We start from the raw sequence: 18,050 nt of genomic DNA, 5'->3' as shown, positions 1-18,050 counted from the left end.
ATTTCTTTAACAATCTAGCCATGAGAGTATATTTTTGTTATGAGAACTTCATATAGGTATCATATTCGAACAATGTAAAATAGTTTGGTTTAAGCTGAATTATACAACACCTGTGGTTAATGAAATCTTAACTTTTTTACGATAGATTCAAACTGCTTTATAAACAGTGTTTCTTTGAAGGTCTGATATTATTTAATATAGTTTATGAACTAAATTAACTTTTTCAGAACCATCTACCACGTTTTAAACAGATAAATGTTTAAAATGGTTGCGTTTGGAGGAAATGCTAATCTCGCACCAGGATCTTTGATAAAACAGGATAGTAAAAAGCTCAAAATTGCGAATATATGTAAATATAGCGGCAGAGAAAGGTCATATTTTAGGCAAAGTGCGCCGCGGGCAATAAACGGGTCTCATTACAAAAATATTATTCAGCTATTCCGCAAATGTATTAAATGGAAAACGCTGATTTTAGCGTGGAATTCGTCGCTTTGTATGTTTAATGTGTAGTTCTGGTGCTTTTCGTGTTTTGATATACAATTTGAATAAAAAAAGCCGATGATGTGAAAATAGAAAATAATGAAAAAATATAAATAAAATAAGTCAAGGAAAAGGGATGATCCTTTTTTTAATATTTAATATTTTTTTACATTTAACATTTTTAGACAGATAAGAGTTTTGAAATAGTTTTAAACGACCGGCGGGCCTAAAAGAGTTACATATCGTTTGCAAATTACGTTAGAATCCGTAAATTGAGTCATGTGATAAAAAAAAAACAACGAATTAAAAAAATAATAGACACGTTTTGTAAGCGATCTATAGATTCGACATTATTTTTGCGGAGACTTTTCGAAAATTCTAGATAAATTCTATATTACTTTGACTAGCACCATCGATATATTTATATTATTTTATTCTAGTTTTGCAAGGAATACCGAAGATTTGGTCTGTTGTGCGGCGTAATAGGCAAATATTTGGTGCGATTATTTATTATACGTTCGAAATAGCCTCGCTAACCTCATTAATGCGAAAAATATATCCTGTCGTAACCTAAGACTTATTAGCTTCTGTTTTTATTATTAATAAAACAATATTAGTAATTTAATTTTCAAATCATTCGGAAAAAACAACAATATTTTTAAATTAAATTACAAAAACGCAGATACTTAATAAAACTAATATACTTCAGTATACATAATTTATGCGTAATCAATCTATTAAGCTATATATAAAAAAAGAGTTGAACTTATTTGACATTCATTTACAAGATTTGAAAACCACCTATACTAATTAATAGGTTAGTCAAATAAAAGCTTAAAAAAATAATAACGAAGGTAATTCTAAAATCATTTCACGTCTAAGAAATTAATATATAATACTACGTATAATTCAATAATTTAATAACGTAACAACACATGTTACGTTAGCAAAACATTTATTGTTTTATGCGTAATCGTATATTATATGTGGCATTTACGAATTTACGTGTTTTGTTTGCGCACCGGCACCGAGGATTCGGGGCGTAGATTTCTTTGTTTCATGTTTCAAAATATGTTTTGATTTACATTTCGTTCAACATCATTATTATTCTCTGTACAATATATTATTTAATATAATTAAATTAAGTATACATATAATTTTTATTTTAAATTATGTATCAAGATTAAAAAAAACAAATCGTATTTACACATTCGACGTTAGGCGCTATTCTAATAAACCATGAAAGTGACTTATCACCAATAACTATGATAAAGCAATGTAACCTACATTATGTACCTATCGTGACAATTGTAGCCAGGTTTCAACGTTATGCCCTTGATTTAAAGTTCAAAATAATTCAGCTATTACGTACGTGACTCGGGTCTACGTGGTCAGAACACGTGTGTAACCACGTTGGCCGATATTTATTCCTGCCCAAGGCGGGAGTGCTTGTACAAAACGCCACATTGTGTTATAGCTGCATTCTGATTTATTGCTAATACCATATCAGAAAAAGATCATTATTGCTTGTACTAAATTGTGATTCTTTTACTGAATGAGTCATATCCAACGTACGTCCAATATTTTATGTAGTTGATCAACAATATACATAAAAACATGTGTTTGATAGCTGAAGTGTAAATATATTATTGAGATACAAAACTGAGTTTCTCTATTAATTGTATGAAAATGCTAGGGGAAATAATGTTTTCATGCGAAAAATTGAATGGCCATTGTTATGGAAAACAGACCATCTTTCAAGTCATGCTATCTCTATCTGATGCATAATGAATATGAGAGATAACCACATAAGATATACCGTGTGTATGAAGGTTTTCTAACAATCGTACACTGTGTTGGTTGTATGGAAGATTGTTTATGGGAAGAGAGACACAGAAAAGAGGTCAAGTCTTTGTGTATGATTTCGAGTGAATCTGCATAATAATAGAAGATTTTTATCGCTTTTGTACAATAGTGACAAATGGTATTGATAAATTTAGAAGTAATATTTGTCTATGTATGGTATGTAAGTATCCAACAAATATATAAGAAAAAGTGGTAGTTAGAGCACGCATGGCTTGCGATAGTTGAAATTTCATTCACCTTTTTCTGTCTAAGATTTTGCTAGACTAAATTTTAGTAATTCATTTATATGATTTAATCGACTTATAGTTACAGACACACTGTCCATATTGTCAAAAACCACGTTCGCTTACGATCATAGTTTATATCTTCGAAATCTGGTAAGTTAATATAAAGTATAAGGAAAATATTTGTCTTTAAAATCTTACAATAATAGGTTTTGAATGTTCCAGAAAATGTATCTCATAAATCCTAGGCGAGACACATTCTAAATCTTTTCTAATCTAATTTCCTAATTGATTACGCAAAATCCGTTTTTAAAAATAACTTTTGTCGCGTAGAATATGACAGAAAATTCAGAATAAGTCTGTATTAATATATATAAGTAATTCAGAATAATCTGCGTTCTTTTGTTTTAAATGCGTATATCGGTTTGGCCCTCTTAGAGGTGGCCTATTAATTTATTATTTTCTAATATCCGACACAAAGCATCTTAAGATATTGATATAAGATATGAAAACTATAAACTTAATAAAATTATTACTAAAATACAAACCTTTCCTTATTTCCTAATATTTTTAGACGTTAAGTTACATGTGGTGTTTTTTAATTATATTCGTTTATCATCATAGTTACACCAATATATTAATTTTGGCAAACATTCTATTAGGCCTGGCATGTAAATAAAAAAAATAATTTATATACTATGTAAATTTAAATAACCTTTTTTTTTTGTTAATTAATCAAGAAATAAATTTATTGGAACAGCTTGATTTTGTATAATATAATGTATCCGGAAAATAGTTCAAGGTGTTCTTGTTTAAATATTCGATGTAGAAAAAGAGTAAGAATTAAACTCGCCAATTCGGTATTTGGGCATTTAGATTCAATAAGGTTTTTAAGGCTAGTCTTGTTTGGTATCAGTTTAGTTATTTTCTCATTATTGTATAATTAATAATTATGAAATTGTATAGCGTTCTTAAAAAACAAAAAAAAACAATATTTCAGAGTTCGCTGACAACCGCTCCTATAATTAATCGGATTAAAATATATCTTATGCGGGAATCGAAACTGTCACCAGACGACACTTGCTTTAACAGATTTAATACCAAAATATAAGTCACATTAAAACAATATTAAACTAATTTCGAACATAGTTTATACAATATAAATAAACACAAAGCAACAAATAATCGCTATTTAATAATATAATAAACGTTTACATATTTAATTACGTCATTCATTGATACCATTTAAATAACTTGAAGGCTATTTGTATTGTGCTACGATTGGCTTCTTAACCTTCCTAGTTGAGTCTATTATGATCTTGAATTGATTGCTTCCGCGCGTTACATAGTTATAGGCCTCAGTCAATTTTAATCCAATTATGACTAATATCTGTGTATCTTTTGAGAGTTTGTGCGTAATGTTTTCACGGTCTGTATGCAAAACATACTTTCATTTCGTTTTCGTTATTTAAATATAAAGACAATACGCTTAAAACATTTAAATATTAATTCTATAAGTTTGATAGGTCACAATTGATACCAAAAAAAGTATATTTGTCGGAAAATTAGCAAAATTAAATTTGGTTAAATTGCCACTTGTGAATGGTAACTCACTGATAGTCTCCCAACTCAATGATAACTCACTGATCACTACGAAATATTCGTAGGTTTTTACTGTATCAATTCACGTTACAAGTTTTATTTCTGGGAAATCCTAATTTTGTCATAAGTATACAATAAACATTCAAAATGTTGACACAAAACATAAATATCTACCATATCTAATTACATTGAAGAATATTTTGACGTGTATTGTATTCTAGACTTCTGGTTAAATAATTACGTTCCCACGATTATCCTAACAAAAGTTATTATACATAAGTTTATAATTAAAATTTATTACGTAATAATTCATCGTGTTTTTCACATTACACTCAATGATCATGTTATTAAAATATTATTATAATTTGTAACTAGTTATTTTAATTTCGACGAATATTTCATTGCTTAGTACGTTCTATAAAACCTGAACTCGTTTCTGGGGTTAGGTTTTTTCTCCTTTATGTTGGTATATTTTTTTGTTAAATTTTAGTGATGTATGTAACTGGATTAAGATGATATGAACACACCTGATCGAGTAAGGGGAACAGAGCAGCGATGCGGTATTTTTTGTAATGCTACGGCGACATCTATGCATTTCACTGGTGGTAGGGCTTTGTGCAAGCTCGTCTGGGTAGGTACCACCCACTCATCAGATATTCTACCGCAAAACAGCAATACTTGATATTGTTGTGTTCCGATTTGAAGGGTGAGTGAGCCAGTGTAATTACAGGCACAAGGGACATAAAATCTTAGTTCCCAAGGTTGGTGGCATATTGGCTATAAGCGATGGTTGACATTTCTTACAATGCCAATGTCTAAGGGCGTTTGGTGACCACTTACCACCAGGTGGCCCATATGCTCGTCCACCTTCCTATTCTATAAAAAAAAATGCTATATAGGGACTTCTAAGTATTTTTATCGTAGTTAATTCAATGGTTGCACTGCTGCAGAGATAGCTTTATATTGGATGTAGCGTCGTGATTGCTTTCGCTGCACTTGGGTGCGCAGGTGTTTCATGCCGTATTCTCATTACACTTGTTATTATTTTTCTCTCTCTTCTTATATAATTACGTGGCTATTATTTAAAATAAAATAATTAATCAAATTTAATGGATTTAGATTTCTTGCTTTAATTATTTTAACAGTTAATTGTTACGTTGTGCATTCGAGTATAGCTTATTCCAAACAGCATACAGGTTTGAAGGACCTTGTACAAGATCATCTATTGTACGATTATACTTAGTTTTACTGTTTTCGGTTGGGAAAATGGGTAAGTCAGTTTTTTGGAAGATAGCAAAAAAAACAACATCCAAATTTTGATATTTTAGATTCACTATGCAACCAATATTATATACGTCCTGCCATACAATTATCTATCAACCAAAGGGACCACGTTATACGGAAACGATTTGATTTTTTTTTTTAATTTATAGTTCTTATATGGTAAATATTAAAATGTTTCTACTTATACCTTTGACAAGATATCAATCGGTCTGTTGTGGTATTAAACGAAAATATTATTTAATAACTGTCATTCAAGACAAAACATTATAGTTTAATAACTATAGTGATAATGTTTAATAAATAATATTTGATTACAACAGTGAGTGTTAATAATTCGCTGGTTATTACTAAAACATCCGTTGCTCATATCCAAACATCTGCGTCACTTTGATATGGATATTGAGTCATCGATCAATGTTTAAATATCTATACCGTTCCACAGATGCAATATTTATTTGACATTTGAAATATACAACAATGTTATTATTTGATTCTTAAAAAACAGAAACTACAAGTTTAGTTTAGGTAGCATTAGGTTTGATTTATGTAGCCTAAGTGCCTGCAAGAGGCTTCTTGAATAAAGTATGTGTATTTTATTAATTGATCGATCGAATACTTGGAGCGAAATCCGGGGAAGCACCTCTTATTTAAAAAATGTTATTTTTTCTTGTTTACGATTCATCTCAAGTGTAAATAAATATTGCGAGGAAAACAGCTTGAATTGTAAACAAAATCTAAAACTAATATATAAGTAAATTGGTTATAGAGCCGGTAGATTAAGTTAAGTAGATATTCTCCTCAATAGAAGAAAAACTTACTCATTTACTAAATTAAGATAACATAACATGTGATGTATGTGTACGAACGATACTCGAAAGTACAGAAGTTATAATTAGTTTTATTTATTATGTTAACTATGTTTTATTATGTTAAATACAAAAGTATTTATCATAAAATGTATTAAAAAATCAAAATGTATTTAAATAGTTAATCTTATTTAATATTTTGACTTAATCCATTCGTATTCGGCTCGGCGGTAACAAAGTCAAAGTTAAAAAAAGATTCGTCGCATACAGTTTTTGACGAAGTAAATTATTATAATTATTAAACAAATTTAGATCAATTAATATGTGTCTTTATTTGTTATAAAAATATATCTATAATTTTGTATTCGCTCCATTTTAAATATGATAAGTTCACAAAATTCGTAATAGTATGAGAATATGTTACACAAGTGTCATACAAGATGCAAATTTTGCACGTAGGTATAGTTTGTATTTAGGGGTATAAATTTCGCTTCGCTTCGAGCGCCCTGAGCGACAATCTCCATTTATTGAACAATAGAGTACAAGAGTTATATGAAAGTCTAGGAAATACTGGAATATATTCTTCGATTAATAAATGAACATTGTATTTTTTATCATTTTTGTACTCAGAAGTCGTTTATACGCTTTTGTTCCGTAGAAGAATTATTTAAGCAATGCTTGAATGTTTTAAAAATGTAACGCTGCTTATAAATTAAGGTTTATGAGTGATTTAATATTTAAAAAAATATATAATACCTCTTATATGTACAAATACTGTATGTAACGTACATAACATAATATTTTTATTTAAAAAAAGCATTTGAAAGCTGTTTCTTTTTCTGGATATATTAGAAGTGCATCAATTGTTTTAAGTTTTTTCCCGTCGGCCATCACTAAATCACGTAGTAGTGTGTAACCGGGAAGCAACGAGATTCTCAAAGAGAAGGACGGAAAATGTGACGTCAGCGGCCCAAGCGCAGCGCAAGAATGGCAACCTCGCTTTGAATGTTTTGTAAATAGAACGATTGTCGTATGAGTGGGACGGGCGTATGTGATTAAGAGAGATGGGAAATATGTCAAAAAACAACAAAATTGGACTCTAAGGCCAAGAATTATGGAATTCAAAATACGTTTAAAGTTTTTTATGTACAGTTATGAGTTCGTACGATATCCCGTGTGCCTCAACGCGTTTAAAGCTACAAATAATACTTCTTTATCAGCAACTCTTTCGTTTCTTACGTTCGGTTGCAATGGCCTGATTAATTAATAGATTAACTCATTCGTGAAATTTTCTTCCATCGACAAAGTTAATTAATTTTTTCATTGATTATTTTATTGTATATGAACAAAAAACATTGAAGAAAAGTATTGCGCTTATTAAATATTTTATCATTTTAAATTGAATTTATATTTTCTTACCAGAAAACACTAATTAATATTGCAAAAAATTAATTTATCAATTTTTTACTCTGCCAATGAAAATAAAAGGTAACGTAAGCTACTCAACGCTTAAATAATAACATTTTTTTGGTTAGAATTTACTGGTTGTAGGGGTTTGTGCAAGCTCGCCTGGGTAGGTACTAACCACTTATCAGATATTTTACCGCAAAACAACAGTTCTTGGTATTGTTGTTATCCGGTTTGAAGGGTGAGTGAGTCAGGGTAATTACAGGCACAAGGGACATAACATCTTAGTTCCTAAGGTTGGTGGCGCATTGGCGATGGAAGCAAGGGTTAACATTTCTTACAATGCCAATATCTATGGGCGTTGGTGACCACTTACCATCAGGTGGCCCATATGCTCGTTCGCCTACGTATAATATAAAAATATACATATCAGACGAGACAGAGATGGAGAGAGACATGGCGGTCATATGGCGGTATATTAAAAACGAAGAGCTTGCGTTCGAATGCCTCCTACTTTTTGGCATTTACGTATAATATTTTTGTATTTATGTGTACTTATAATTTTCTTTATGATTTCTAATATTTATAACATATTATATATTATATAGCAGACATATATTAGTATTTCGACATGAGTAAGATAAATCTTCAGCCTTATTTGAATATTAAAATAATACTGATACTTGTACCAACAGTATTTCTTAATTTTATCTCTCCTCCATCAATATATACGAAATAATAAATAAATAAGTGGCGGGTGGGGGTTGGTTGAAACGGCCGGGGTCGTCGACCCATCGACCGCCCCCCCACTGTCTTCCCCCAGTCGTATCGAACCTTCGCGGATGTGATATGTCTTAGTTATTTTATATAGTCATTTTAAACATGAGTCTGTCTGTGATATTTCATGGTCAAACCAAATGGTGTACATGTTCACTAATATATCAAAATCAAGTCTTCGATCTGTTCAAATCTTAAAAACTATTGAACCAGAGTAATCTGGTTTCCAGCCATTAATATGCGAAAAATCATCAGATATCTCATTTTTTATTTTACAAAAGTTAATCGAGGGATTTATCTGCTTTAAAAGTTGGGGCGAGTTGCTCGAAGATATAATAAGAGTAATATCATGATTTTAATAGCGAAACCGTCGATTTCATAGTAAAAAACCTGTTGTTTCTAGTTGAGTGTTGTGGTACATGCGGTATAGTAGATGATTTTTAAAATAATCATAACATAAAGACATTCAGTACTGTATTTAGCAATGTTAAATAATCATTTTGATAACTATGTATTATAAATCATAGGAGTAACAAAGTGATTGTCGAGAGACGTGCAATAATTGCAAGAAAATATGCAACGAAAAAATATTAAGCTGTGCTAAAACGAAATAGAAAGAACGAGAAAGAAGAAGATAGCAAATCTACAATATTTACCTTGATGTCTTGTAAGACCTGTAAACAATTAGATTTAGATTAGTTATGTACACATATAAATTTATACATACAATAATAATTTATAATAAATAGTATAAACAGTAAGTACTATTTTATATTATGTCAATATAATACACACATATCATACGTACCAGTACATAAAAATATCTTATATTTTTAATTAAAAAAGTTGTTTAATATTACAAATCGCCAAAGGATTATCTTAAATATAATATTCTTAATAATAATTTATAAAAATAAATTTTATAACCGCATTTTTAAAATGAATTAAAACATATTCTTCGTGTCATACAAACCCAGACTAAATTAAAAATTTCAAGTCTACCCAATCACAAAATTCTAAAATTTACCTTCACAGACATTGCCCAAGGCGTTAATAAACGTGATAAAATAATTCTTATTACATACTTGAATATTTTGTAATATAATTAACTTTGATCTTTTCAATTTATTGCAAGGCAACAAAACAAAAGGTTCATTAGTTTGTTAGGATTTGAAATTAAACCTAACGAACAGTTAATGTTTATAATAGCATATATGTTTTGTCATTCACCATTTTATACAGTTAATAAATTTAGAACAGAGTGGTGATATTGTAGATATCAAAACTAAGATAAGCATTGATCGAGATGCGGGTAATGCGGGACGTCGCGCGACCCGTGAACGATCGACCTCAGATAACTAGCGTCTTAAAATGTAACCATTTATATTATATATAGATATTTAGTGTTGCCGTATCGTTCATATAATAATCGAATAAATCAATGTTAGGTGTAAAAATATAACTTTCACACATTTAAATAGGTTGTACATAAAAATATTAAGGTAGGTCAAATGTTAAGTTCATTATAATAAGTGATTTCATTTATTTTAGTAAAAGTTTAGAATAAGTTGACAATCAGCTTGAGTGGACGACAGGAACTAGATTATACGCGGTTAGTTCTTTTGAATTGCTGCCAAGAAAACTTTATTAGTTATTTTGAAATCTTCAAACACATTATATTATAGTAATATATACGACGACTTTTGAACAACCTATTTCATACATTTTAATTATTGGCATTACATAGTATATGTAACTTAATAACTATAGTTATTAAAGAGCTCTTACCCCACGTTTTAATTGTGCATATATTTACATATTATTATTTTACTGTAGTTGAAATAAAATTTAAAATAATTATGTCGTTCTATTTCTCGAAAGTTAAAGAGAAAAACTTCTATATTGTAAACATGAGTTAACATCTACAAACTTAAATATATATTGTATAAAAGAAATAAAAATCGTAGAGTGCAAAGAAAGCAAAGGTCAGCGCCCTGCGGAGTGACCCGGCCCTGATAATCAACCACTTCGCTCGAGGTAGGTCAGTTCTATTTACATTATCAAACTATTTTATATTTGATTGTGATAATATGAACTTTGTCAACTTGACCATATAATTTTTTTTATAGAATCGGTAGGCGGATGAGCCAATGGGTCACCTGATGGTAAGTGGTCACCACCGCCCATAGACATTGTCATTGTAAGAAATATTAACCATCGTTTATATCACCAATGCGCCACCAACCTTGGGAACTAAATGTTATGTCCCTTGTGCCTGTAATTACACTGACTCACTCACCCTTCGAACTGGAACACAATAAGACCAAGTACTGCTATTTTGCGGTAGAATCTCTGATGAGTGGATGTTTTAGGGGAAGAGGGGCGGGTATTAAAAGCTCGCTTCATACCAAATTTTATCAAAATCTGTTCAGTGGTTTAGCCTTGAAAGCGTTACAGATAATCGAAACTATTCGCATTGATAGCAAAAAAAGTAATATAAAATTTTAGATTAGGTTTTAGTGCGTACAATATAATACGCCTAAGGGTAAGTTTTAAATCGAAACCTGAAAATAATCCCAATCGTCGACCATCCATCATCCTATTATATATCAAATATGTTATCATTGACTTCGTATATATATAATCGTGACAACAATAAACTTTCAAACAGAAATAACGTATGTAATTTATAAATCAAGTTGTATTTTAAATTCCATCTATATATATATTTAGCTTAGCTAGCTGACGTACTTTATATTTTATAATTAAAAGCTGAAGTTTTACCAAAACATGTTTTAGACTTAATAACGATTACCTTCAATCGATCAATGACAAGCTCACATTACTTAAAGTTTTAAATTCGAATTTTATTTTGTCTTACAATCTTTACCCATAAAACTTAACTAAGCCATAGATTATAAAATATATCTTAAGCCACCAAGATAGCAAGCACATGAATATCGATAAAACGTCTAATGGAAAAGTTACCGCGACCCGGTCTACGTTGTATATCCGGATAATAGTCCGGTTGCATTTATCATCACGTACCGTATAAACTATTATTCAAACAAGTGTAGAACTAGTGGTAACGACGCGAACAGGTGTGACGTCGCATATCGATTAAACACGTGTTACAACTGATCCGGATAACCGGTTCTAACTAGCGAACCGGATTTGTGATTTACAATTATCCATTAAAATTCGATTAAAACGTGCAAAATATTTACGTAAAAAAAAACATTTAAAATTTGAACAAGATAACACAGGATTTTTCTAGAGTGATCCATGTAACTGAAATCGATTTGTAATTACATAGTTCACATAAACCTCTTCAAGTATGTATTATGTAAGTGTATTACTAGGATATACAATGTTTACTACTATAATGTATTGAGTTACCCTCGTGTCTTGAGTTGTAAAACGTGTATAATTGATTCGCATGACTGACTGAATAACGGTGTTATATATACATACATGTATTGTGGAATATAAAGTTAATATTTAATTGTGGTTTGTTTTTTTTTTAATATTTAATACTTCTGAAATATTTCCCAAATAGAGCCTTATTCACTATGTGCAAATCTGCTTAATAAAATTCCGCAGTCTACTTGAGCTACCGCTACGCAGGCTTCGATTTGTTATTAAAAATAATCTCATAAGTAAAGCCTACTCTGTTACAAATATATATATGTTTCCGACAAAATTGTATGGATTGAATGATTGCTGGATTTCGTGTAAAAAACTGATAAGTTGTATGCAATGAATACAAAATATTATTTAACAATATATAATAAACTACTGAGTTGCCAGTTCTTCTAAACAAAATCTGCTTTTGGAGCTTATTTACATAATGTATATTTCAATAAAAAAAAAATTATAAATTGTTTGAAAATAAATGTAACAGTTGCATGATAGTCGTATAGAATCTTTTGAGATTGCTTTAAATAAGCTTATAATTAAATAAATAGTACTTTAGATTTTAGAATGTGTTGTATCAGTGTAGTAATGACTTGAAGATTATTTAGAGCTTGTAGTAAAGACGAATATAGTCGCTCTATATTCATGATGGTCGCGTCTGCGGCGCGTCTACGCGTCTCTTGTACATATGCAATATGCACATCCGCATATTTCGAGTTCCAGACAACGATGATTATATTTAAGTTGCATAATGTATTCGAAAGTCCTTAGTGAAATTAAAACGAAAGGTAAACATTTAAGAAACCTTTTAATAAGGCTCAAAATTTGGAAATTTTGTCGTGTTTTTTTGCCATTATTATCAAAGATTATATAAATATAATACTTACCTGATCATAATATTTATTTGGCAATATAGTCAAAAAAGTTTATTCCTAATGTACTTCATTATTTTTGAACTCAAATAAACTACAATTCTCCAGTGATATCATGTCTAATATAATTTATGTCCATGTTTTAAACAGAGTCCCATGCGGGTAACGGTGATTCTTCGCAAAACGCGGAGGTAAACGTCCCGGGATCGTCACGCACAAGTTCAAGGCCGGATTCGCTTGGATCCGACTCCAAGCAATCCCGAGGGCTCACGATCAGCCCACTGAATGGAAGCATTTAGGTTTGTTTGTAAACAAACTTTACATTTTATTAGAAGTTCAATACCCTTCCCGTCACCTGAATTAGCCGAGTTCAACGTTCTGGCTATTTGAAGTTGCTGCTCTCTAAGGGTTCTATTGACGCTCGTGTTAAGAGTTAATAAACTTTTAGCTACGCTTACAACTTTTTGACTTTGAACTTTACCGATATTTTTTCTTATAGGATTTAATACTGTATTAGGAAATTCTTATAAATATTTATAAGTGAATCTTATACTTTTCATATTCAACGTAATAATGTACATTAAACACATTACATTTATTTTAAATTTAGATATAGCCGAGATGGCCTAGTGGTTAGAACGCATGAATCCTAACCGACGATCATGGGTTCAAACCCGGGCAAGCACCACTGAATTTTTAATTTGTGATTATAATTCATCTCGTACTTGACGGTGAAGGAAAAACATCGTGAGGAAACCTGTATGTGTTTAACTTAATTGAAATTATGCCACATGTGTATTCCACCACGCTGCTCCAATGCGGGTTATCCTCCACGGCTCCAATAAGCTCCAAACCTTCTCCTCAAAAGGGGCAGGAGGCCTTAGTTCAGCAGTGGGACATTAACAGGCTGTTACTGTTATTGTATTCTCCTCACAAAATATTCACGTTGCTCTAACCTACCGCAACGTACGACGTACGTCATGGTCTAGGTGGGCGGGTCTGTCGCCACTAATCGAGTGGATCGTAGTGGATTGCACCTTTAGATCTGTATTACGGATTTGATGAATTTTACCCAAATATCAGTAGATATTCATTGTGAATTTTAACGATTAAATTTTTCTTTTATAAATTGAATCTTCTCTACATCATAAATTACTTCAATTTAATTATTTTGTAGAGTTACGAGTTTTATTTTTATTAACAGTTATTTATATTTTATTACTGTTATATAATTCGGTATCAATTTAACTAAATTTTGGTTTACCAACGAAGAGTGCATCCAGTTTTGTGCATTTCAGCATCCATTTTTTTCAGAATTCTTTATAAGTTTTAAATTTCAATCACATGAGTAATTCGTGTGTATTCTCGTGTATTTGTTTATCTCGTATCGCGATCCACACGTAAACAAACGCGAATCGTTATCATGCTTGAATGAAATGAGCCGCGGGTGACAGCGAGGCGGCGCACTGTCTAGTCTCACTGAACGCGTTTACAGATATGATTCTATTTTCAAAGGCTTTTCAAGAATTTAACTCTCAAGAATACCATATATACATCAGTTGTATGACATATTTAAAATATGTCATACAACATTATTCCAAAATATGATTATATAATATGTTGATATCCGATTACCGTCGAATTTTAAAAATAAACTTAAATAACTATAATTCATTATGTTATTTTATTGTATGCTACAATTATATATCCAACTATATACAACTATAATCCTTTTCGCAATAATGCTATATATATATATATATATATATATATATATATATATATATATATTGCGAATAGCTATTGCGAAAAGGATATAACGGCAGATTTAAACCAAAGTGTATAATATATATACATACATTAATGTCAAAAATTATATATTCATGTTTTAAATAACAATTGTTGTTTATACAATGAAAGTGTCTTTGTCTCATTGTTTCGCAATAATGCTAATAACGTTACATTTTTGAGTAGAAAGTTTAAGAGAAAGCAAATGACCCGCATAATAACTGACCGCATGTATTTTTTAATACACCAAGTTACTGAAACTTATTTCACCATAACCTGCCAACACAAAAGCCAAATTTTTAAAACCAGATAATATGTATTGTTTCTAGAGATAAATAATTAATTAAACACAGCAAACGTTGTCCTGCCTGTATATATATAATAATGTTTAATGTTCATGGCGATCGGATAGATAAACCATCGAAAGGTACATATATTGATGTGCTGCAGCGCCATCTTGCAGAAAGCTACAACAAAGTGAATAGTATAAACGCCTTCAAAAAACATATCAATATGGTAACTTTCATGCTGATCGGTCGAGCTATGTCGAAGTCTGTTAGTCTAAATCATTTATCAACATTCGTTTTATGACGCACCTCCTTATCACCAAATTATAACGACGTGAACTGAATTTTCAATAAAGTGAGGAGATTTAAGTACTTATTTTTATAGTATCGGAAAAAACCACCCTAGATTCATGTTTTTATATTGTCATATGAATGTCAACTATGGATTTATAATATAATACGTATTTACGCTACGTAAAAAGAAAAATTGAAACACTTTAGACCAATAAAACAAAGTCTTCGAAACCTGAAACTGAAAAGACAGTGTGAAATACTTTATATATAAATTATACAATACGTTATATATATAATATATAAATAAGAAAAATAACATAAAGTCGGTTAACATTATTAGAAAGTTAAATGAAAATGATACTTCAAAACTAAATAAAATAAGGTCCTATTTTGTCTAAAAAAGATAAATAAATCTAAATCGCTACAAAAATATTCGGATGGAGAACTTTATAATTGAGGATTGAGGAAATTGAAAGATTATATATTTATCCAAACGTCTTTAATGTTATTCTATCGTTATATTATGTTTATGATATTACCATTGGGTATTATTTATGAGATATTTATTAGGGTAAAATATGTTAAGTATTCGATTTGTAAAATAAGACCTAATATACGACTCATTTAAGATTTATGACTGAATAAGTTTTATTATATATTTATATATAAATTATGGAGTCACGTTTTTTGATAAAACCTTATAATACTGAGACCGGCTAATTTTAGATGGTATGAATCGTAAAGTCAATTACGTCGCTCGTGTTAACGCGCGGAATTAAAATTTACGCTCGTCGTAAAAGCTCTATACTTGTAATGGATGACTATGAAATTACGGTGCGTTATGGATATGTCATGTTGATTTTTTAATAGAAAATAAATATTGTAATACGGGTCTCAAAAATGTTATGTATTGAGTGGAGAAATGGACTTTCGACATTCAAATGAATTGACGACATTGCACACTTAAGACTGCTACGCAAACGTATTTGATGTAAAAGGCTGGATGTTGATCTTTCAGGTGCATATAAAAACAACTGTTGGATTCTAATAAATAGTTTAAGCAAGAATATGCTACCAATCTCAATAGCTCCTGCGCACGTGATATAGATGTGCGCACATGTGCGCAATTATATCCACTCTCTTTTCCTTGATTTTCAAAATCCGATAGGACAGTAACACAAACTTAGAGATTAGACGCGAAACCACAGGTTATAAGTATGTAATAAATATTTAAAAAAATAGCTAATGTAATGCGATCGAGTTTATCTCTTAGGCATCACACGTCTAGACGTTAAGTTACTTATAATTAGCTGTCTCGAAACTTTGTTCTACCCTCTAGGTATTTATTATAAAGTATGAGTAGCATTCTCACAGGCTTCCAAGGTAGTAATTAGTTATAAGAGATTTTTTATAGTATCGTCTGCCATAACTATAATGTAGAAACTATACAAACATCAGATCGACAACATAAAATGCTTCATATTTAAGTTAATATTTTCTTGTTATTTCAGTTTTTGGTAAACTGCAGTTTTTGTCTGCGTAAATACGAATAAAAAATAACTAATTGAGCATTTTCATTAAACTAACGTAAACATCACAGCTGGCAATAATGTTTCAAAAGTTGTAAACAAACGGGGTGCTGTTTCACGTGTACAAAAGCGTACAAAAGTGAAAATTTACGGCTTTCAGCACGCGCCGAGTATTCCAATTATCCTGTCTGCCGTCAGCGCTGTCCACTGCTATTGATTTTCACTTTTTTGCTCACTCTCATTGGCCCGTCTGCTTTGTTTTATAATATTAAAAATGTCATGTGCTCTACAACCGTGAGTTTAATGGATTCTTCTTGATCTTTTAGTACTATGTCACGGTCAGGCCAGTTCTTTATGCCAAGTTCAAATGCATAAAGCAGCTGTACTACGAAATTATTGTTGCTCTTAATTCTACGTACGTTATGATGCATATTTTCGTTTTGCTTTAACTAGAAGGTATATTTTAGTGCCTTACATAACAAATGTTAACTAATGCTTAAGATCGTCATAATATCGCGTTATTATAAATAATCAGGAATATAAGGTTTAACAGATTTCGTTACCTGTAACATATATGAAGGAAATCGTGATTCCTACGTGTTCTAATTCTTTGGGATGCTTAAATGACACTTTTAGAAGAACATTTTTTTTAATTTTTGTAGATTCTCTTGTTTTTAGGAAGAAAAAATCTTTTAGTATTTCTGTCGGTTAAAGTTGATAGATCATTTTGAATATTGACCTTGATCGTCCATCATTAATGGCAGTGAAATGAAATATTAGAAAAGCTGTATTCGTGTGCGTTTTAAATTTCAAACAGTGTATGCTTTTATTACGGATTTCCGCGTGCGTGCAAAGCGTGGACACGTGTTTTTATTTACACCACTATCAAACACCACGCGAACGATCGGCTCTCAATGAATCGAGGCCATAGTGTGACCTAAATTTTTATTCGCCACGCTACGCATGTGAGTGTTTGTGGATATAGCATGGCTACGTCACCAGCGTGCTGCACAAACGAGTAAGTTCACACGCAATCAATCTACACTATCAATAAAAATGCGGAAGTCTGTGTGTCTGGACCTGTAGCTTGCATGTTGATGAGATTTTTCAAACATAGAAACCCGGAAACAATATATGGTGTGTGACGTCATCTTAACTTCAATATGGGCGAAAACATTTCAAAATTTTTGTATTTATATTTTTATTAAAAAAAGAAACTTTTAAGTTTGAAACACCCCATTATAAGGAAAATTATTAATATGATTTATTTATATCTTACAAAAATATGTTTGATTTGTTTTTTTTAAATATTGCATAATTAAATCCACATATTTCGTTCATGTAGTCACCGACATTTTAGTGTGTACCACACGTGACGCGTTAAATTTTAAAAATAGAATCTTGTGAGCAGATTAAT

At 30.7% G+C, this 18,050-nt stretch overlaps 1 protein-coding gene across 2 annotated transcripts in view; it reads right to left on the bottom strand.

Moving 5' to 3' along the window:
* Window positions 1-18,050, bottom strand: part of LOC126768610 (DNA N6-methyl adenine demethylase) — a 91,453-nt gene that overhangs the window by 15,116 nt on the left and 58,287 nt on the right. For both annotated transcript variants that reach the window (XM_050486797.1, XM_050486798.1), the window contains one exon: window positions 9,103-9,120. In XM_050486797.1, coding sequence (XP_050342754.1) covers window positions 9,103-9,120 — 18 coding nt within the window. The remainder of the gene's footprint in view (window positions 1-9,102; window positions 9,121-18,050) is intronic.

This window comes from Nymphalis io, chromosome 5 (genome assembly GCF_905147045.1).
Source record: "Nymphalis io chromosome 5, ilAglIoxx1.1, whole genome shotgun sequence".
Taxonomy (NCBI): Eukaryota; Metazoa; Arthropoda; class Insecta; order Lepidoptera; family Nymphalidae; genus Nymphalis; species Nymphalis io.
Note: the sequence above shows the minus strand (reverse complement) of the source record. Positions and strands in the feature narration are given on the sequence as shown.